This window comes from Columba livia, chromosome 2 (assembly GCF_036013475.1).
Source record: "Columba livia isolate bColLiv1 breed racing homer chromosome 2, bColLiv1.pat.W.v2, whole genome shotgun sequence".
Lineage (NCBI taxonomy): Eukaryota > Metazoa > Chordata > Aves > Columbiformes > Columbidae > Columba > Columba livia.
The window spans coordinates 22,305,329-22,329,515 of record NC_088603.1 but is presented as its reverse complement, the minus strand read 5'-3'; the positions used below and the strand labels follow the sequence as shown (position 1 = coordinate 22,329,515).

The 24,187-nt window shown below is 41.3% G+C and overlaps 1 protein-coding gene across 2 annotated transcripts in view; it reads right to left on the bottom strand.

Annotated features, from left to right (window-relative positions):
* ST8SIA6 (ST8 alpha-N-acetyl-neuraminide alpha-2,8-sialyltransferase 6) overlaps nucleotides 1-8,816 on the bottom strand; it is a 73,477-nt gene extending 64,661 nt beyond the window's left edge. Inside the window, exon 1 of one of the 2 annotated variants that reach the window (XM_065050899.1) lies at nucleotides 8,557-8,816. In XM_065050899.1, the coding sequence (XP_064906971.1) occupies nucleotides 8,557-8,603 (47 nt within the window). In that variant the 5' untranslated portion in view covers nucleotides 8,604-8,816. The remainder of the gene's footprint in view (nucleotides 1-8,556) is intronic. The other variant, XM_065050901.1, reaches the window with a different exon arrangement.
* Nucleotides 8,817-24,187: the final 15,371 nt, after the last annotated feature.

Sequence of the window (24,187 nt, the reverse complement as noted above, 5' to 3'; positions counted from 1 at the left end):
AACATACTGTGATACTGTGATACTGTAATCTGGAGGCCATTGGCGTGCAGAGCACCACCGGCCTTGTTGCCCCACCATGTTCACACTAAGGTCAAACACATCCTGTGCTCGCTTTGGCAATTCAGTTACATCAAAGGTATTCTTCCCCAGTTATCAGAAACTGGAAAGAGTATTGGGTTAAATTTTTATTTACATTGACGAGAAAAAAAAAAAATAAAAAAGAAAGGCTAGGTGCTGTGATGTTGCAGAAAGCTGAGAGAAGAACAAAGCAGTGAACTTGTATTCTGCCAGGCTGAGCACGCTCCTTCAAGAAAGAAAGCTGCCAGAGGTTTTATTGTTCTGAGCTATAAATGTGCAAGGTGATTATAGTAGATAAAGCCCTGAACAGAGCCCATGGGCTGGGCACAAAGAGCACTGAGATCTGCAAAGCCTGGTGAGCACAGAGGCAGTGCGGCCATGCAGAGGCCTTCTTGGGCGGCATTGCAGCTGGAGTGCCTTACCCAGCAAAGAGGGGCCAAAGTCCTTAAAAAAAGGTTGGCAACAGTATAAAAAAAAAAAAAAAAACTTAAGCTGTGAAAAAAATGAAAGACTCGCTCTGCGATTCTTGGAAGCCGACAGTCAAATTAAAACGGGGCATGAAAGCTGTTTCTAAACCCCTCCTGTGAGCCTGTTTCAAGGACTTTTCTCTGTTGCATTTGAGTCATCGTATTCAGTTACAGAAGCGGAAGTGTTAAAAGAATTTCTGTCATGCAAAATTTTCAATGCTATTTTAATTTTGTAAATTCCTCTTTAAGAAGAAACTGGTAGGGAGAAGAGAGACTAGTAATTAATGTAGATAGTTCTGTCTCACAAAACATAGTGAGCCTGGCTGCAAGAAGAGCTTATTTCATTCTTCTGCAGCTATTGCTTTTTCTCAAAAAATATTTATTGAGGAGCCCTATGAGTTTGAAATAATAGTTTTCATAGGATTTCTTCAATGCATATACTGTTCTTAATTTGAACAAAACAGACGTTCTTTGAGTAGCTGTCCAATACTTTAGTCTATGCTTTATGTAAATAAATTTTGTATTTATACATGAGCTGGGATCAGTAATTTGCCCATGATATAGCAATGGATTATGCTGCCATGGAATTAAAAAGCAAACAGTTTGGTCATGAGTTAGCGTCACTGCAAGCCCTAAATCAAATCAAATTAGATTAAGGGTGATTGCCTTTCCCTGGCTGGGATTAAAATGTTAGCTGCTTTTGAGATCAGGAAAATATTCCCAGGACAAAATCTCCAGAAACTGAAGGATGCCTGTGATTTAATTATGCATCTTGTGATATTTGGTGTTTTTCCCACTGCTCATTCACCAGAGTCATGTGACTCTGAGAAGCTGAGTTTTTTTCTTAAAAACTAAATTATCAGTCCTTAAAATTGCTGAGGAAGAAAAAAGGAAAGAAAACAACAACAAAACCAGGAAAGGAAGCTCCAGAGTTTTAAGGAAATCAGAAAGAAAGAAGATGAAATGTTTTGGAAGAATTGGTGTGTTCCTATCCAGGTTTTGAAAAGCTGTGCTTGATAAGACTTTGCCTTATTTAGCTGTGGTAGGCAACTCATATGGACAAGAGATGCTATAATTCACAGGGATCATTTTTAAACCATTTTGCCCTACTTGGTCCTTAGAGGAACTCCCCAAGCAAATGACACTGAGGGAGAAGAGCCACAGCATCTGCAGGAGCAGAGCCCTGAGCCTCCTCCAGCCCGCGTGCCAGGTCGGAGGGATCTGGCACAGCTGGAACCGGCGCCTCCTGGCCGTGACTGATATTTACAGTACTAACAAGTCAATAGCAGCTACTCTCCATCAACAAGCAGTATTATTTTATTTTTTTTTTTCCTATAGATTTGACAGCCGTGCTTCTATTCTGGGACCAGATGTTGGCAGCTGGAGAGCGAGAGAAGGCGTGGGGAAGGGGGCCAGGCTGGCACCCCCCCCCATCATCCCCACAATTGCCGGGTGGCACCAGGTCTTTGCCTTCAGAATGAAAACTGGGCGATGACTCTGAGACATTTCAGATCATAACAACCACCATGTGGGCTTAGGGCAGCCTCAATACTTCACTCTAACAATATCCAAAGGGAAAAATATAAGAAGGGGATACAGCCAGTAGGCTTTTCTGTAGTGTAACCCCCTCAGCACTGTGAAATCTCTGAGTTTCTGGTGATATCCAGACTGTCTTGCTAAAGAAACTAAGGGATTTGTCTTCCAGGAATTTATCTAAACTCTTGAACCCACTCACCATGTGGATTGGATTCCACACTTCCGTTCAGCATTGTATGAAAATAAAATACTCTGTAATTTCGTTTGCATTAATATCTGATAATTTCACCACATGATCCTTATGCTGTGCAAATAGTGACTAACATTTTCTCGTTTCTGATCCTCACATCAGTCAGTGCTTTAAATATCCTTATCTTAATGCTTCTCAGCTGATGAGCTCTTTTCTATTTAATTCCTTCACACCTGGAAGCAATTCTCAAAACGTTTAAAAAAAAATTTAGAAACATATCTTCTGAAAAATCCAATTTTTGCAGTATCTCTCTTTAGGACAATTTTTCATTGTCCTTGGTAATTAATTTGCCAATACTTCATACCACATTTCTATCAAGGTTTTTTTTGCACAAATTCAAAATACGATAACAAGGTGCTGACTATCTTTCACCTGGGACTCAACAAAAGCATTGAAAAATAGCCAAAGAAAATGTCAGGATAAGTAAATCAGAACAACAAAAATTATGTTTTATAGGGGAAAATTGTTATACAAGATTGTATCTTTTACCTACAGTGGGGAAAAAAAAAAAAAAGAAAGCAAAGAAATATCACTTCAAGGTTTTGTAGAAGAGTCTAATTTGAGGAAACTATTTATAGGTGCTGCACATTATGTTAATTTGGCTTCTCCTGACATACAAAGGCTTCCTTTGAGAGCTTTTACAGTAAAAGAAAGAAGAAAGCAAGAAAGCGAGGGGCTCTCACAAACAGTTATGATAAAAGCTGCTGTCATTATAACAGATCATCACAAAGAGAGAAGGAAATGGTGAGATGTCATTAATCACTTTGAGAAATGTTCACAAACAGCTCTTGGTTAGGTAGGACTAGATACAATATTAATGAAGAGGGATATGTTATCAGAATGAATTTTTTCCTCTGCAGGCTGTTTACAAACTCATCCCGATTTCTGCCAGTGTATTTGTTATTGCTGAGAAATCATTCAAATGCCTCACTCAAAACAGTAAGAAAAAGTTACTTTCTATTTGAGAATAAATTTCATTTCCCTGAAATGGGATGTGATGTTTTCAGCTTGTAAACTGTATGCAAACAGGTCATTTTAAGTGGGTTATATTCTTTGTACTGAGGTCATTGATCATGATATTTTTTCTACTGCATGGCTGTGTGCATGAAAAACAAGCTTTTTGATGTGGCAAAACAGGCCAGAACTGACAAACTATTGACAATGAATATAAATAATAGATTGCAAACAGAGAGGATCTGTGTATTGTAGAACTTCAGCTTATTTTTTATTTTTGATGTTTTGAAGAGGATAGTGGCACCCCTGCCACCTTCACTGATTATTTTACTCATAAAAATCCATTTTTTTTCAGGAAAACAAAAAGAAAATCTTTACAAATTAATGTCTGCAAACAGCAAACATTATATGGATAGAGGATAAATGTCTGGGCAGAAATTATGTGTTCATGGATGCTGCTTTGTGGCCAACTTCTTTTCATTCCCATTGCAGACAACCACTCAACCAACCCTTTGCGCAGTGAGACAATCTCCTCACAACACAGAGATCCTCAAGAAATAGGGTGTTAGAGCAGCTTTATTTTTAAAAAACATTTAAAAGTACACTAGCAATAATTAACTTGAAGCTTATTATGACTTCCTCTTTGCATGAAGATGTTTTTCCACTAGTGAAACGAAGAAATAAACTTAACAGCAAAGTCAATTATACTGTTAATCAGGCACTCTTTAATAACAGCGCTGGGGAATGAGCACTGAGGAACACTGAGGATCATCCTCTATAAGTGCTTCCACAACTGGACACTCTTGTGTTGCTTTGATTCACACAATTATTGCATATTCATTACAATATTTGGAATTTTTTAAGATACAATACATCTATACAAAGAAATAATTGCATAATTATAAAGTTAGTATGAAGTTAGATATAATAGTTTAGTTTCTTACTTACAATGCATCTATTAATTACTGGTCAAATATAAGCTAAGCACTCTGCTTCTAGACAATGTATTACTTAATCTTCTGTCTCCCTCTTGTCTTGCAGCAGGATCTGAAACTTGAAAAATATCAGCTCATTTTGTAGGTGGTTAGAAAGCATTTATCATGTCGATTGGTTAATGCTGGGTATGTCTTTTGGAACTTAATCACAGAATACATTAATTTAGCAGCCTCTTTTCACTAGTTTGTACTAGCAGTGTTAGCCAGACACCCGTGGTACCAAAGACTGATGTCCCAGGTATCTGTGGCACAGCAGCGCTGGCCACTGCAGAGCTGCTTTGGCGGAGGGTGGTGGGGGAGGTGCTGGAGGTGGCACCCTGGCCACCCTGGCCACTCGCCCACCTGTGAAGTCTGTCCACCTGCTGCTGGGGTGGCCTGGGAGTGCCATGGAGGGTTTGCTGGTGGGAGCAGCGACACAGCATTGCCCTGGGGAGTGCACAAACCACAGGGGCACTGACAAGGTTTCAAAAATTAAGTGTGTGCACTCCAAAATCATCAAGCACATGATGTTTTCTATATGGTCCACGTAGCCCGGACATGTAAGTTAAGAGCTGAGGCTCAGAAGAGCTGCTACCTGTGCAAGTGCTGCTGCCACAGTGGCTCTGCCAGCTCGCACAGGGACTTTGCTGCGGTATCCGCTATCTGGTGTGGTCTTAACAGCATCCTGGATTTACGAGTTCAACAAATTCACACTGCCAGATCACATCTTGGGCCAGTAAACGGCTTGCATTTAGGCCAGATGTAAGGATGTATGTAAAGTAATCTCACCATCCCTTTTACTTCTTTCTCCTAGCACTAGTCTGCAGTCAGGCTGGAGACGTGTAAAATCGAGGGCCTCATCATTTTTCAGAACAGCAATAGAAAGTGATCAGCAGCTGCCACTTCAATAATATGCCTTGAAACATCACCATCACATTAATCTCCTTTGAGCTGGCAGCTGATATCAAGACTACAAAGTCAAAATGAATCCTTCTGGACACATGGTTAAGTCAACATAATTTCTTGTCTTATCACCCCATTCCTCAAGGGCAGAGGCCCAGAGTGTTCTGATCTCCTGCATCCAGTTATTTCCATAACTTCCACAGATAGAAATAATCTTAAACTTCATAAGTCATCGTTAGGTGCCCAACCAGTGCCACCTGCAGTTGGATAGGAGGAGAGACAGCAAAAGAGCCCCAGCTCCTGTGACAAAACATCTTCGTATGCACAGATGCTGCTCCCCAGCTTTGTCCCATGCATTCAGGTTTGTAATTAACTCTGCCAGATTCGTGCTGTGACCATCTCTCTCTCTTACACTAATATCAGAGGAAAGATGGATTTTCTGTTTCATTACATTTAGGAGAGTTTCTACCCATCAATCTCCATCACATGCCTTGGAAGCTGGCTCTTAATGCCTAATAAAACATTTCCATGTCTAGGTATGATTGCAGCTTTTGTGTTATATGTAATGACTTTTTCCTCATTAAGACTTTAATTTAACTCACATTAGAGATTTGTTTTATCTACTTAATAATAGAATACTATCTAAAGAATATCTTAGTATAATTTGAAATTAATATAAAAAGGCTGCAGACTTTAATCCTGGCTCAGACACCATTTTCAATAAGTATTTTTGAACCGGAGATCACAAGTTTTAGTACATCCCTCCCCAACAGAACAACTTCTTAAGGTTTAAAAGGTTACCCAAACTTGGGTTACTTGCTGAAAAGTAATCCAGATTTTAAAAGAGACACTTTCTTCCTGCAATAAGGCCTGTCCTTAACTTTTATTCTAACCTCGTTCAGGATGAGGGATGGTGCTATTTAAACGAGGTTAATCCTGCTAGGATAATGAATTAATTGATATTCTTCTGTGTAACTATCTTTACCACACTTTGACACTGAGCGACTCTGAATTTTCAGTTGATGCAACCAGATAGAACTGAATTGGAAAAAGCTGACATTTCCCGATTTGTCCAAGTAGGAAATGATTCAGTGGTTCCAAAGAGCAGAGCCAACTGTGAAAGACCAGTTGCAACACGATATATCTGGAACTCTAATCCACCCTTTTGTTTTATGAGCTTCTAATCTTTCTATTGTAATGTGTGGTGCTTTCCTTTTCCATAGGAAGATTTTGATCACATGTTGGTTTCTTTTGCATCTGCTGGGAGGAATTTGCATTGTAACTTCCAAGGGAACCCATCACAAGGGCAGCCAGTGGTCCCTGTGCCCTGCAAAGCCACCAGATCCCCGTCAGCCCAGGACAAGCAGGCAATGTACACTGTGCCACATGTCTAACGCAGCTCATCACAGACTAAGCCATTGTCATTTCCATGATTAGACTTTGACCTTGGATTCAAAATATTAATTTGCATTTGTCACAGAAGTGGTCATTGAGGTATGCAAGTCGTGCAGGCTCATTTTATAACAGCCTATTTTGCAGCATATTGAGGTATTGTATGTCCTGGGAGAACAATCAAAAGCTTGTTTTACCTAATAAGGAAACTGCTGAGGCACATGAATAACCGTGCTGTTTTCCAGTACATTTCACACCGATTATTTTTTCAGTTTTTTGAAACAAGCTGCGGTTATCTTTGAGTCAGGTTCAGTGAACAAGTGCCTGACTTTAAATAGAAAACTACTGATGTCGCTGGGCAGATGTGCACAGGCACTCAAAAGACCAGGGGTCCCACCAACGCTGTCCTCTTCAGTCTCCCTCTTGTTCCCCTTGCTTGCTACTGGCTACAGAAATACTGACTTCCTTTGTAACTAAATGATATTTTCATTTGATAATTACATTTTCATTTGATACTTATGACATTTTTATTTAAGAACTTATGTATCTGCCCTGCAGAAGCTCAAGTTTCATAAAAGAAAAAGTGAAGTCCAATGTCACTTTTCTAATACCCTTTCTACACAGTTTTCAGGTTTCTCTGAATCAGGTAGTTTGTGGTACAGAAGCTGAAGCTGTGTTTGGCATGCTGGCTGGAGGAACAACTGAGCTGTTTGCTTCTCAGGTGTTTTTGTGTAGGGACTCTGTCCATGAATTGTTCCATAAACTACTGATATTAGTATTACATACTTAGCCTTCTCCCTGACTTCTGCAGATCACTCTTGGCTTCCCTATTGTCACTAAATAATCGCAATCGTCAGTCTGTTGTCTAAAAATTGCTGGTGGCTTTTTCTTCTTCAAATTGCTGCTGAACTGCCAAAAAGAATATATTGTTCTCCTTTTGTAGCATGACAGTCTGAGATATTAATTAATGCACTGAGATATTAATTAATGGCCCGTGACTGAAGTATTGAGCTCAGACCTTCTATTTCAATCACATGCTAGCAGCCATGGCATCATTCCCTCTGTTTGCACAAAGAGGTAGCAAGAGTGACATTTACGCTTACTAAGAACCATGTTTCTTTCTGACATAATGAAGCAACCTGTAGGCTCTTGCAGAGCCTGTTCTTTTGCCCCCTGAACTCCCTTTCCATAATTATAGCATTAGGGACACTCAATCTGTACATGATCAGACTGACAAATTCAAGAAGGACATTCACACTCACATTCTACCCTATTTCTGATTTGATCTAAAAATCCATTTTTCAGGAACTTTGCAGTGCTACAATAGCAATTTCTATAACATCATTGTATCACATCTTAGTGTTCTGGGACTAGTTAGTAGCTGGGTGACAAAAATCACAAATAAATTCAGCAATGGCTACAGAAGGTGATTCTAAATATTGACCTGGGAATATTTTTTCACCCAGTGAAAACTGACCTGGGAATATTTTTTCACCCAGCTCCTGAGTACGATTAGGATATACATTGGTGAGGAATTTAAATGAGAAATAAAGCAAAGGTCGTCTTGGACAACACAGACAGATAAGTATCCCAAAGGTGTTACTAGAAAATAATCACAGAATCATAAAATCATAGAATTGTTTAGGTTAGAAAAGACCTTTATGATCATCAAGTCCAACCTTTAACCTTACACTGCCAGCTCCACTAAACCATGTCCCTAAGTGCCACATCTACACATCTTTTAAATACCTCCAGGGATGGTGACTCAACCACTTACAGTACATAATACAAATAATAGACTCAATGTCATCATTGAATCCATTCAAGCAATATCTCTTCCCTTTGTCTGATTATTTCTAGTGTCGCTATGGTTGGTTAGATGCACATTAGTGCTAGGCACCACATCCCTGAGAAAGTAACCCATTCTTCTAAGACATGTAGTCAAGTCTTGCTTGTGTTAAGCCAGTAGGACCAAAATAAGCATAAAGCCCATGTCACTTACCTCTTCATACTGAACTGTCTGGATCTCTGTAGCACCTGGGACAGCATGGGTGCGCTGGAGGATGGAGCTGTTGGCTCTTGCTGTCAGGAGGCTGAGAAGTGCCTGTGACATTGCTGCAGGACCCTCACCCAAGGCTTGCATGGTCCCTCCCATTGCTGTTCCTCGTGGCATGGCATATGAACACTGTAACTCTGTACCTAACATTTATGTACACCAGCCAGGTCAGACAGCCACAGCTCCTTCCCAAAGCAGCAGTGAAGGGCGTTGAGCCCTCACACTGAGACCCCTCGTCTGCGTGGGCAAAAAGGCTCCAGCATCACATTGACAGCACAGCCAGAAGCCAGGGCAGGATTCCAGGCATAGCTTTAAACATTCTTAGCATGAAAGGTGCTGTATAAGTGTCAGTCATCGTGTTCCCTGTTGGCACTGGGTTAGGTGACTCATTTTATCACCGAGGCTATTCCTAGAAAAAGAAAATGTAAGTGCCTTAGAAAGGGAGAAGGGCTTCAACTACAAGAAACCTTATAGTCTTTATAAGGGTGCCTTAGGTATCTCAATTACTGATGAAATCCTGAGTGATTAATGATCAAAGGAAATAGCAATAGGTTTATGTTACTGGTTGTGCAGTATCACCCCGCGACCCGCAGGAGGATCTGCAGTGCCAGAGACCAGAGATGCAGGTGATCAAAGAAAGTTTTCCAGACACAGTTGGGGGTCTGTGGTATTTTACAAATTGTTAAAAGCTGCACAAAAAGCTCTTCAACATCCTAAATAGAGAATTCTGGAACAAATACTGCTGTGTTTCCCATGTGTACTAACTCACCTGTTACCAAATCTTTTCCTACCCATAGGAATGATTTACACTCAGCTGTATTGTTATATGTCGTTAGAGAAGTTGAGAGAGAGTGCACTGTTACCAAATCTTTTCCTACCCATAGGAATGATTTACACTCAGCTGTATTGTTATATGTCGTTAGAGAAGTTGAGAGAGAGTGCACCTACACCAGCATTTTACACTCTCAGAATGTTTTTAAAGTCAGTCACCCTATCAACCCTATTTTTGTTTGCTTTGTGGAATGGTCTCAGGGTGCACAAGCTGCATTGCTTTCAGATGAAATCAAACTAGAAGACATGTTTCTGGACTGTACCTAACATGCTCCAACTACTCATGGCATCAGTAACCTCCCCCGTCCCCCTCCGCCCCCCCGCCATGAATAGTGTGGACATTGGATCCTCAGTGCCAACTGTTTCACTCCACAGACCGACTCCTGTTGCAGGGCACTACTTGCCAGTGTGGGTGTCCATTCAGACACTCTGGCCAGACGCATACTGATTTATGTCTCTGCTGATCTGCTCAGCAATATGGGGTCTCTGCTGCTTCCGACTGTGTTGCAGCACATCAGCTGACAAATCTTCAGCCCTGCAGGCTGTAAACTTAAAAATATGTGGACTAAATTCACAGATTGTCTGTCGGAGTGCCCATGCATTCCTCTTCATATATCCCCACACAACCTCCAGCTCCCTCTGTCATGATTCCCCAGAACTTTTCCTTATCACTTCTTTGCACTGGTGGATGTACTCAGCCCTTTTCCTTCCCAAGATATAATTTGAAATCATGCGATGCAGCAAAGCACAGAGAAGTTAAAATGCATTGAGTTAGCAGGTTTGCAAGAGGGCATTATTATGGTAGAAGGCATTCTGGATATTGCTCAACATTTATTTCACCTATTTCAGTTACTCCAAATACTGCAGATGTGTTTCTATCTTCTCCTATGCTTTTTCATTTTCCCCAGAATGAACAGATTTAGGAGTAGATGGCTTCCTGAAATCTGCGGATTGACAAAAAGCCCATATTCAAAAATTGCTCTATTTCAGGCAGAAAAAAAAGAAGCTATCAAGGTAATATATGGACTTGAAAACTCAGCTATAAGCACCTGTTTGTCTCTTCATAGATGAAGTTCAGTTGAGTGCATCTTGCTTCTAAAATTGTCCTGACGCTACTGGGAATGTTGGCTCAGACTAAAGGAAATGAGCAAACCCAGCGGCTCTGCCAAACTCTGTGCTACAGACACTGAGAGCACGGGAAGCATGGGGAAGGCTCATTATTCACCTCACGGTCACTGGCAGATTTCATTGTTGTATTTTATTTTCCATTATGCTTTATTCAAATGGAGGAGGGATGTATCAGAAAGAGTATTCATGCCTTGACCTAGGTCTGTGCAGAGAGGAGGTATCAGTGATAAGAAGTCTTAATTAGAGGGTTTATATTTTTCATGAATGAGAACAAGGTTTTCAAATGTGAGCAAGTTGTGGTCATTACAATGAGAAGGTAGTTTTGCTGTCAGGTCAGATCTCCATGCAGCTGCCAATTTGTTTGCTGCTGCCACCCCCCAAAATAGTCTCCAGTTAAAGAGGTGCTAAAAAGACAATGATATGAAGACAAAAATAAGTAATTCACTAAACAGGAAACATTTTAAAAATATGCTCATGGAGTCAGAACAAAAATCCCTGGCCTACTTTGATCCAAGCTTCTTCTGAGACTGCCTGTGGCAGAAAACAAGGCAAGGACCCATCCTTGACTAAGAAAGCTGTTTGTTAGTTGCTTCAAAAGGCACCTAACAGATTCTTATTTCTCCTGACAAAACCCAGTTTTACAAACCAACCAGCCAAATGGGAAAACACAACGGTAAAGCTGTTTACCCAAGGGGAGAGAGGGCTATTTACTGGAAGCCTATAGCCCAAATCCAGGTCTGTTGGCAAACTCTGTGAATTCAGACATCATGAAAACTTGTTGCCAGCTTCACTGAGTTGTGGCACCTGGTTTTTGCTGAACTTCTGGCTTGATGAAAAAATACTTTGTTCCTCATACTCAAAAATGAAACATTTTTTTCCATGACAAAGTTTGCTTCTGAAGGGAGCAGCTGGAGACTCTCCAATGTACATTTGTGCAGCTTCGTCAATGTCAAGGGAAGATCTAACCTTCTGCTTCAGTAGGCTGGAGAATGGGACATGAGAAGTTTCCTGATAGAAAAATGTGCCTTCACTAGAAGGTTGGTAAACAAAACGTGTTTGTTCACGTTTTATTACAGAACAGCACAGCCACATGAAAGATGCAACATATCTTTGCTTTGTGCATTGATCTTTCAGTTGAGAAAGGGTTCAGATGCGGCCAGGTGGAAGAGCACATCTGTGTTTTCTTTCAAAGTGCACTCTTGCTTTTGTTGTTGCTGTTCACTATTCTGAGAGTCACTCGGGGCCCAGAGCCTTTTCAAGTCACTTTTCTTATTTACTGTCCTTTGCTGATCATCACAGCTCCCCCACTCTCATTCGCTCTCAGGTATCTCCTGCTGCTGCAGCCATTGTCAGCTTTTGGAAAAAGAAAAAAAAAGGCAAAGCACGGCTCCTCCCAGGCACGTTATCCTCCATATTTCACCCACAGAGGCTGCCTTTCACATCAGTAAATTGCTTCATCTCTTGCTGCTAGTTACGCCTGCAGAGCTTTTGGTAGGTCCCCATCTCTCCGGTTCAACATGGTACACCTTTCAAAAGAGCTGTGATTCTTAACTGGGACAATAACCATTTGTCTCTTTCATCTCTGTTGTCTGAAGGCTTTCAGTAACAACCTTCCAATGGTTATTTATTGCTGCTAACAACACACTAGTCACTAGTCGGGTTCATCCTGCAGACACAGAAGAGCACATTTGGGGAGCAGCTGTTAGGGTAGCAGCGCATTTTTTCTAGAGATAATGTGAGTCATGGGACTTAACTCTTGTCTTGCACACATGTATCCATCCCACACCAGAATTTAGAAGCATCAATCTCCAGAAGCACGGATCCTCTCCACAATCACCTTACAGCTCAATTTTACCACTTTTTTTGCTTTGTTCCAACTCATATTTTTACAAACAACTGAATATCACCTTCTGAGAAAGGTTTCGTATTTTACAACTATCATATTACTTCTTTTGTCAGTAGCTGAAATAATTATCTATACATTTTATAGTACAGAGGTGCTTTATTGCCGTTCTTCAGTGTCCAGAATATTTCTTTAACACGTTTCTGATTTACCTGATGCAGTGAGTGTTTCTTCCAGAGTGCAGGTGATCACAGAGGGTGTGTGTCACACACGTGAGGAAAAGGGGCCGTGACGGGGACTGAAATGTGCTGGCTCGGAGCAATCCTGTCAGAGTTAGCTGTCTGCAGGCAGGCTGAGAGTGAGCTACCTGGATTCCTCTCCCTCCCTCCTGTCTTAGTTCTTCACATTGTCTTTATTTTTACCTTTTGTCGTAATAATGATTCACTGTGCTTAAAAGCCGTAACTCTGAATTCTCCAAAAGCTCCCAAACCAAAGAATAATCCTTAATGCAAGGAGTGAGAATAAACAAAAGTAGATTCAAAAATAGAGAGAAGGTGTTAGAAAAACTAGTGAATTATGTGTTTTCATGGAGAGACAGTTAAAAACTGCAATAAAGGTGACATTTTCCAGAAATGTATCAGACAAGGGGAAACAGCTCAAGTGACCATTATGATTTCTGGGAAGGCAACAGGAAAGAAAGATGGTTCTGAGGTGGGTAATTTCTAAAATATTGCTAGGAGACAGGCACTTGATTTTCATCTATCCAGCTTTGCATAGGGAAGTGTTGAAGTCTGAGCCAGTGATCAGGCAGCACAACAGATAGCGAAGGGTTATCTCACTTCTGGGAGAAAAAAAGTACTCTTCAAAGTAACAGCTTTGGAAGAGAAACCAATCAGAGGGGAAAAACTACTGTGCCATGTATAGCAGATCTGTGACTTAACTCAAAACACATCATATACTGTTACTATAATCATTGTGTCAGAACAAATCGTAATGGGGACCAGATATCAAAATCAAGGGAAAAAAAATCTAATCAACAGCCCTGATTTAACCTGAGAAAAAGCAGAGTTTATTTAGCATTAGCAAAATAGAACTGGATTTGATTGCAAGAGCCAGAAGGAACAAAAGCCAGTATTACAGTACAGAGGGTGACCAAACCCTAAGTCACTGAAGGACAGAGGAAAATTAAGGAATTCCAAGATTTCTATGCACCAAAGACTGAAAATCACAGTCCGAGTCAATGTGTACCTGCAACAATCTGAAAGATCATGCATGACGTGTGTGTTTTAAGCATCCAGACTTTGGCCACAACTGTTATATTTGTAGGGAAAAACATTTTGTAAAAGCTTTCAGGGCAGGATTTAACATACCTGTAAAGAAATGACAAGCCATTCACAGTCTACACAATGAAAAAGAATTTTTCAAAGGGGAATTGTGTGAGCAGAACATAACCCTGAAAACTGGAACCCTTGTTAAGCAAAGGTTTGTATCAGCTTGATACAGGCTTTTGAGCTAATCTGAGATCTCAAAGAGAAACCTCGTACTGCTGAGGGCAGACATGCTGGGCACAGACAGAATAGCTGCTGTGGTGGGTGTTCAAGAGCTCCATGCAAAAGGGCAACAACATCTTGAAAATTCTTTTTTTATGGAACATACTACTGCATTTGTTCTAAGGTGGAAAACAGGTCAAATACCCAGACTCATTAAAAAGTAAAAGAAAAGAGTCCATGAAGCCAGAAAGCAAACACAGAGATAAGAGATAAGAGATAAGATGAATAAAATAAAGGTCTAGAAATGGCAAACAAAAAGTTTAATTCTGAACAAGCTGACAAAGGACAGAAATAAAATAATAAAAATACAGTTACCATTAAAAATGTGAAGAAAACTTTATGTTTTATGCATAGTGTTCAATATAGCATGAAATGAGCCTATTTATGCTGACTATATAAATACCACATCTGGATTCCCACTACTTAGAAATACCACTGTGACAATGCGAGACACATAATCCCGTACTTACCTATTGGCCTTCACATACCAGCTATGCTATTGATAAATAATACACTGCCACACAATTATGATAATTTCATATGCTGTAATTTCGTATGTTGTAAGCCACAGTCTAACGCCTTCCTGGAAAACAGCACTGAAATTTCCAGAAGGACACTTGACAAGACCAGTGGGTAAAGCCCTGCCAGACTGCAGGGCGGTACTTGTGGGACAGGGACTGTGGCTCTTGGACAGACAGTGACTGCCACCTTAACCAGTGTTGAAAGCAGGGCACTAAAAATCCTTAAAACACAATGAGATCAAAACAGATCCAACAGAAAATGTATTTGATAAAGTTCATATGACCCAAAGCCTTCATAGTCATAGCAAGGTTAATTTCTATGCAGGTATAACAGTGAGTGACCTCTTGCGAAGCTGTTTCTTACCACAGCGTGGTGATTTCTGAGTAACAAACAAAAGACACAGCTAGAGAAGGAAACCGTATTAGTTCCCTTCAGAGATAAGGAAGGAAAAAGATGAATGCCTGAATCATGGAGACTCAAGCAGAAAGGACGAGAAGCTGGTTGATAGGATGGGCCAGGGAGTCAGGACTGAGCAGAGCAGCACAGGGAGTGAGGGCGGCATGTCAGGGACTAGTGCCCATGGGATGCTCTGAGTATCTACCTGAGACTAACTCAGACACTGAGGAGGTTTAAGTTACTAGCCACAGTATTGACAGGCACATGCTGATTTTGAGCAGTTGTTCAGGTTGGTTATAAGCAGCCTGACAAGTCGGGGGGAACTCAGTTCTTCTCCCTTTCCCGTGGATGTTTCAGCCTGGATGTGGATCCTGTTCCACACTGAATTTCTGTTTTGCGTTTCACAGAATTTCTATTCTTGACCTTTCCATAGCTCCTGTGATAAATTGCTTGGAGGAACAGGCTTTCTATACCTTTTTCTCTCGTTAAGATGTTTAAGTAGACTTATTAAGTCTAGCATTTGGCAGCAGAGATGACCTCTTTTCTGTTAGCTAAACAGAACTGCAGACAGAGTGATATTTTCTTTAGACTTGGAAGTGTTTCAGGGGGATGCTAAGAGGATTTCACAGTGGGAAACTGGGGATTGCAGAAAAAGATGCTGCAGGTGAAGGCAAGTCAATTGTTTGCTCTAGCTTCTGAACAGTGTGTCCATCTTACTCTTTCAAATTCTCCTGATCCTTCCTTGACTTTAGAAGTTGATGGTACTTAGAACGTTATGAGTGATTAGGAATGACATGTGATGAACAGACAGTCTTAGCCTGAATGCCCATGGATTTTTATCCCCCCATCTTTTCACCACAGACCCAGGTATCCCCTATTGCCTTTCTGCCTCAGCAGCCCCTGTTCCTGCTCTCACATTCTTGCAATCCTGACATTCTTTCACATCTCCAGAACCCGCTGCAGAGGGCAGCAGGCTGCAGTGCCTTGCTCCCAGCCCTTGGTGCTGGTTGGGCAGCCAGCCTGTGCCCCTGGATCAGCCAGTGGTGAGGCAAACCAAACAGGAACCTGCCCAGCTTGTACTGCCGCCTTTTTTTATGGTGACACTTATTTGGCTCTTCCGTCTCTGTTGGGGCACCAGTTAAAAAAACAAACAAACAAACAAAAAACTGTTAGGAATACAATATCTTTGAGACATTACTGCCTCTTCTTAACACAACTGAAATTCCCAACTGAGTTGAAAAGCCATTGGAGAGAGGGCAGGAACAAACATGAACTGAAAACACAGTCACATATGCATCACTCCTTGGGAAGCCCCTAAGAGAAGTCTCTAAATTTCTTGTAGACAAAACCTTCAAAAATACGGGATCGATTTCCCCCTTTAGAGATCATCTGCAATGTTTTCCTCCATTTGCTCCAAGTGGAGCGTGTAAGTCCTGGAAAGTGATCCATTTTGGAGGGTTTCTCAAGTTAAAGGTGTTCCGCAGCAGGGATACAACCAGTCCTCTCCTGGTGGGGCAGCCTGTGCAGTGTGTGGATGCAGGAGGCCTGTGTCAGTGTACCTGCAGGAACACTGTTTGCAGCACACAGTATGCTGTCTTTGATACAGTACGCTATCTTTACAGCCAAAGAGGTGGAGTGGGATTCACCTCAACTCAAATTAGATGTCTATGAAACGCTAAATGAACTGAGCCCTCCAAGGGCCCATTTCTCTCTCCTGACTCTAAAGGGAAACTTGAGAACCTACCCTGGCTGCAAACGTCTGCAGCATAAAAAACTAAAGTTAGGTGAAAGGAATCTCACCTGGGAGTCCACCCAGTAACTTCTCTTTCATTTTGCTTCCAAGTAACAATATTCTCAAAGAGAAAAACACAGGTAAACATAAAGCAACACAGCAAGACATTTTTAAAGCACAACCTTGCTATAAAATACATGGGCGACAAATAAATCTGTCCTGTTGGTGACAAAGTTGTCAGTGTTATCTTGACAGGATGCTATCGTTCAGCTTGTGAATGCTTAAGTTCCAGTGGAGTAAGAGAACTGTACTTCATTAAAATCCATTTCTCAATACAACCACTGCCAACACTATGAGCTGTCTCTGCAATTAAGAAAATGTAAAATGATCCCCTGCAGAGAAGAGTACAGTAGCGATGGAGGGAACAGAGTCAAGTCCAACCCTAAGCCAGCAAATAATTTTCTTTTTACAGCTTCCCAGAAAGGACTTGGCAGGGAACACAGGCAGACAACAGAGCACAGTAAATTGGTGAAGGCTTTATCATGAACCTACTTCTCTGTCATGCTGAAATGCATTCCACTGAACTCTACTCCATAAAAACAGATTTTATATCTATATCTGGATGTATGTACATATATCTGAATATGACTATATATGAATGCATGTATTTCCTTCAAAAATCAGTACTTTATAACTAGCTCAAAGCTTGCAGTCACTGCTGTCAAGAGCGACCACTTCTCCCTCTTTGCCTCATGGAAGGAGCATTACCAACTAGTCCCTGACACCACTTACCCTGGCAAATGCTGAAGTTTGGTTCCACAATGTGTTTTTCTGCTAGATTCTCATTATCACACATTCTGATCTGCCTGAGGCAGCTATTAAACCCCTTGTCAAGTCACAGCTTACATATTGACTGTGAATCATACCTTCTTTTAGCCCAAATTACCTCTGCATTTCAATATTCTGAAACAGATACTGTGCAATTAAAGCATTTAAAAAACATTAATCGACACTTATAGCAGTAAGTCATTTTGTTGTTTTGTGTCAGAAAAGCTGTTTGTCTGCAGATACTGTATTATTATAATTGTTTTAGTGCCCCCTTTAGTTTTATGTCCAATAAACAGCATCAATCCTTTGTGAAGACAATATAATGTTCACAGTGTCAGAAGGGACTCACACGTAACTGAGAGGAAAAATTGTCTCTGCCATAGCCTTAAACCAATAAGGCTTCATACAATGAAATGAGAGAGTGGCTGAATTTCTTTCAGCTTTCCAAAGAATAATGGAGGGAGAGATGTAGTTTAGAAAACTTGAAGCAAGACAGAAAAGAGAAATACACATGACATGTTTCATAGACATAAAAGGCCACATATCAGTTGCTGTAAACCTGCAGCTTAACTTTCATGGCACTACACTGATTCCCACCAAATGACCATGTGGTCCACTTCAAGTGTCAGAAAAAACCTTTCCAGTTTACCTCAGATATTCAAGTTCAGCATTTATACTTTGGAACCAGTTTATTATTACTGCGTACTGTTGTTAAATCGCACATTCCAGTTCTTGCTGTCACTTCATCCTTCATTTTCTCAGCCAATTTCATGTCTGTCACAACTTTAAGCCTCTTTCTAAGCTTTTGAGAACAAAATGTGGTCCTTCCAGCCAGTCTCGCTTCCCAGAGGGCATAGTGATAAAAAACAACATGGGTGAACTGTTAGAACAGGGATTATTTTAACTCCATCTACACTCCCAGACTAAAGCGATGAACCACCGCAAGAGCCCAGATTCACAGCCATTGCTGGCTTTCCTTTGAAGATCTGCCCCCATTGCAGAAGGGAGCTGGAGGCTGCCCAAGTCTGAAGCCAAATCCTCTTGGCTCCTCCCTGCTGCAGAATAGATCACCTGGGCAGAGGTGGATCTCAAATTGCTGGATCACTAGCAAAACTCGGACTACTTCAGGGATTTCCAAAGGCTTCAGGGAAGTGGCTGTGCAGGAGTTTCAGGCAGACCCTACAGAATTTTCCCACTGCAGAGCTGAGATGCATCAGGGTTAAATTCCTGATGCACAGAACAGACCAAAGGCTCCTTTGGAGGTCAGCAGCACAAACACAGACATGGCTGCCCACAGAAGGACGAGTTAGCTGGTTCCTGCTGCAAGTCCCTGACACTGTTCTCCAAATTCCAGGTCAAAGGCACCAGAGAAAATAGATGCCATGACATGTCAGAAGATGTTTCCATCCCATTGCTTGTATTGCAAAGAAACAGATCAATTCAGGATAAAACATCATATGGTGTAAATGACAGAATGGGATAAATTTAATACAGTGGAATGTCATTGAATATGAGTTTATTTTCCTCAAGTCTGGGATTAATCCCTCACCCCCTTCTCCTCCAGGAACACTACCTCCTTTTCCTGAAGGGCAGAAGACCCAGGACATCTTTCCTCTAGATTTAGTAACTGTGCATTAAATACCGAGGACTGCTCCTTTCTGTCCCTTGCTCCCTGCACCGCTCCCCGCCTCCCGCCTTGGCAGCCACCGCCCCGTGCCGCTCCTCCCGCAGCTGCTCCCGCTGGGATCCCCGAGCGCCCGGCAGCCGCCGTCCCGGCACCTACTGACCCCGTTCCGGGGCTGAGCCCGCTCAGCAGCTGTCCCGGGCAATGGCTCTTCAGCCACCTTCCGCCACCCTCCTCCCTACACCCACATCCTCAGCCTCGGGACTTGGAGACTCAGCCAGCCTGGAATTTCCTAGGAAAATAATGCATTTTTGACAGAAAATCGCTTTTTCACAGTATCAGAATATTCAGAAAAAGGTTTAACCTAGATCTGGTTCAGAACAAAATCCCTCACTGTTTCCAGCTTTGTTTTTCTACAGTTCTTGTTCTGAGAGAAATACTGATATTTCTAGCATTTGTGCAAGTTAAAACATAAAAATATCGCCGTATCCTATGGAACACATATTTGAATTTGGAACTATTCTTCTCAGAAAAGCTCTTTCAAGATTCAAGTCTTCAAATTTGTGTAAGTCAGCATAATGCCATTAAGGCACAGTGGTAGAAGATCTGGTCCCATTGTCTACCTCTCCACTACTACCATGAACTGCAAACCTACCCAGCTGTGACATTTTAAAAGTCAATCTCATAAAGGCTTTTCTAAATTGTCACATCCTTCCCATGCGCCGTCTCAAGAGGTATTACTGGCAAACGAAAACTCGTGATACATAGTACACTGAAAGAATAACAGCTATTTAAAGCTCAGTGTAGTTACATGGCAATTATTTCTCAGTTTCCCATGGAAGACAAAATGCAATGCGAAATGATACTGGTTAGCCTGGGTAGTGCTATAGGGAATTTTCTGTCATCATGAGACCAGTAATTCTCTACCTGTGGTTTCTGAGAGAGAAATACTGAAATAATAGCTTGACTGCAGCTGACTTTAAAACATGCCTAATTATTGCATTCAGTATGCACCTGTTACAGGTCTTAAGAGTTTCTAGTAAATAATGAAGTAATTTAACCCCTTCCTCCCATTTAAAGTTTCCAGGTTTCATTGTAGTTCTCACAGCTTTGAAACTAAGCATTCCTTGATCAAAACACTTCCATGCTTACCATCGCAAGAACAAGGGTAATAACCTTTCTCAACCAGAAGAAATACTAGCTAATATTACTTGGGCTCTGACCATTTTAAAGTACAACAGTCTCAGCCTCTCAGGGAAATATGAAATACACACTGAGAAAGAACATCACTGGAGGGATGCTATGGGCCTGTGATGGGAGTATAACTGAATAACAGGAAGGTTAAAGCCCCTTGAAAGATAGAAATCTTAGTACTAGCACAAGGCACCTTGAAGGTTTAAGCCTCACCTCTAAAGTGAAGTACCTGCAGTCAACTTAAAACAAAAAGACCACCCAACATGCCTTGGGAAAAAGAGCTCGGATTGGCTTCTCACCAAGCACTTACAAAATCCCGTCCCTGAGCAGATTCTCCTCAAACCATTTCAGAGTCAGGAAACCTTAATACCCCTGTTAAAGGCCAACAGTTTTGCTGTTCCTCGAAGTTGTTGGTCTGACATTCCTCCCACAATTGCCATGGAAGATTGTAGTACAGAAGGATTGGCCCTGTATTTAAGTATCCTGGCCCACCTGTGTATTTCATATTTATCTTTAATACATATTTTATTTTGTGTAAAGAGATTTCATAATGCAGAATGAATTAGAAGATAGAGGCTATGCTCTCAAGATGACATCAGAAAGATGGGAGAGAGGACTAAATTAGCTGCCAGAACTACTTACCAAGGGCACCCAAAAACCTGAATAGATTTACTTCTTATGCTTGAAACATTCATGCTGTCAAGATGCAATCAGATTGGTCTAAGGTGCTATTTCTTCCAAGATGTCCTTGACATCTCAGAACTAAACTACATTACAACACTGGGTGAAGGCCCTAATTCTTTTAACATGTAGAAAGCAGCACCTGCAAGCTGTGCAATTGCGGGCACATAGTGTGCCCAGAGACGAAAAACAAGCGCAGTTATATAAATGGTACCACTCATCAGTGAAGCACGTCTCATGTGTCTTCTCAATACCAAGGGCTAAATAGCAAGCTTGTTCCAGTCACAAGCACAGCAGCCACGCAGGAGTGACTGACTCAGAAATACAGTCTCCTTTTCAGTTCCCTAAACATATATCTTCCATACTACCCTCAGCACATGGCTAAAGCCACCCACTCGTCATCTAACAAAGAGTAAGCTCTGTTGTTCTCTGCTGGCTTTTTGTCTTCTGCACAGTCTGCTCACTAATGCTTTAGAGGACCATAGGAAGGTGACTGAGTTACCTCCAGCTTAGTGCAGTTCAACAGCTCAAGGATTGGAGCAAGCATTCAAAGGAGGCCAGGGAGCGAAATGAGAACTAACAAAAACCTTATGCTATTTGTAAGAGAACTTGCCCTCATTCCCTCTCTGCCAGTAGCCTGCCCAGATCAGAGGGAAGCAAGACAAAAAGGGAATCGTGCTTAAATACTGAATGCATTGAAAACGACATCCTGAAGCACAACGCTCACTTCAGAGAGGTGGTGAAATCCCTCTATTTTTCCCACAAATATTTGCAGCTAAGAGTCAAAGCTAATGATCAAGGAATCAGACTACAAACCTGCCATAAACACAAGAAACCGACTTGTATGCCAACCTCAAAAGCCCACTGACTTCAGTAGGAAATGACACAGTTTGCAAGTAGCTATACAGGCAGAAAAACAGACAAAAAAACCCCACCACCAAACCGGTTCACACATAACACACATTATTCAGAAGGCGATCACATTCATACAAAATATTAGTCTTTAACTTCATCCTGCAATTATTGGGAGAATGAAGTTTTTTCTAAAGAACATAGCCATTGCATCTATTTAGGAATATCAGCATGCAGTGTTCTTCCAGCTGTGGACTGTGAGCTACTGCTGACTCACTAAACAACAGGCCTCTCAGACAACTGAGAAAATCATCTAGACCACACACACTCATTCCCACACAGGAAAAAAAAAAGGTGGGAAAATAATAATAATCTAAAAAGTAATTTTGGTTTCATGGAAAATAAAAACTATTATGGCAACACTGTTTCATATGACTCTTTACGACAATCTTTCCAGTTACAAGGGTTGAAAAATAGAGAAACCATGCCCTCTTTTTTCTGACCATTTCTATCAGTAACTACTTATGTCTATTGATTTGAAAAAACACCCAGGCTTCTATATCAAGTATGAACACAGTGGAATTTATAACATAATAGACAACAGCAGGCACTGCCTATGGATGAAACAGAGCTGAACAGGCAGACCCAAGATTTGAGCTACTCTTTCACTCTGAGAAAAGTTACTTTGTGCTTCGCTTTCTTCCTGTTAACCCTAAGATATTACCATCTTTTTAAAGATACAGTACCAGCATATTCAGTATCTGGACATTGTTCTCCAGACTTCCAACTCCTTTTCAAGCACTGTATTATGATAGTAAGCACAGACAACAAAACATAAATACTCATACGATTTCAATTACTATTTCTCCTTAAGAGTATGAAAATGTTCGAAAGCATTTACATCCCATGAACTCTGAGGTATTTTTTTTATTTAGGAACCTCTAAGGAATTGTTTCCTGGGTCTTTTTTCTCTTGAGAGACAGAACTTTTTGTTAAGACTTTGCTGGATATGATGTAGGGATCGGAAAGTTAAATCAAACACGGCCCAGTTAGAGATGATCACTGTAAAAGACTTTTTCTGACATGAATTCCAGATTGTTATTATCAACATCACCTCACTTTGAACGAAACAGGAATAATGTTAAATATGTCTCTTTCAGTTGGCTGCAACTGTTGGCTGAAAGATGCACAATTCTGTCTCTGCTTTGTCACCAGGTGAACACCTGTCTTTATGGTCTTCCCAGACTTTACAGAATAAATTGTAACCTTCTGCCTTCAGTAATCAAATTAATTTCTTTCCTGAGTTGAGGGTCTATTCTGTTATACAAAGCAACTCCATATGTGATAAATTAAGAGGCACAAAAATTTGACTGTACACCCAGGATTCTCCTTTGAGCGCAGGAGAGTGCTTGGAACATGAACTACTACACCCAGCTGAATCTTTTCTTGCTAGTCATTTTCAGTTTATTCTACTGAATCTGGAACAGCCACTTAAGGGCAGGCAACGTGTCATTTTGTGAGAGTAGTAAGAGCACAGACCGCCAAGAGACTGCATATGAAAACTGAAGTTGCTCAGTGACAGCGGCATTCCACGCTAGGAATGTCCAAGCAGCTGTGAGGGCTGATCTACCCTGCCTATTTTTAATGGGATGTGTCATTGGGACTAGATTAATTTCAGAAATAAAAGGTACTTCTGCGGATATGTGAAGGGAGCTCCTATGACCCTGCTGGATTCAGGTTAGAATAATGCAATAGTGAGGTTTTCTGGTCTTTCGTTGTGCTCCACGAGGAGCGGCACTGGGGGCAGAGGAGCCGCCACGCAACAGCTGATGCTGGACAGGCATGTGCCCCCTGCCAGATGGTGTTAACGGAGGCTGTGGTTTGCCCTTGTCCCAGGAAATCCAGAGTCACATGCAACACAATATGTGATGCTAAGGGAGGCTGTGGTTTGCCCTTGTCCCAGGAAATCCAGAGTCACATGCAACACAATATGTGAATGTCCATGTCCCACCATACTCCTGTTGAGATAGTGGACATTCTTCCACTGGCTCCTACAGAAATCAGACTGGCTTATCTTTGGTAGAAGGCCAGGACAAGTAAATCCTGTCCTATAAATTTAGATCAGAAGACCACTTCTGCGACTTTCAGATTAGGAGTTCTGTGTCTCCACTATAATACATCTGACTAACAGGATTTAGCCTTTGTATGCAGTTAAGCTCCTCGGGGTTACACCCACTTGATTTCTAATTCAAAGAAATACGTGAAAATGCTCACATATTCCTTTATTGTACCGGCATGGCAACAAAATCCCCATAGCTGCAATGCCGTGGTTAGTCATGTAGCCAAGGACAGCCAGAGGATGTTCACCGCATCCACCCCCCAGACGTTAATACCAC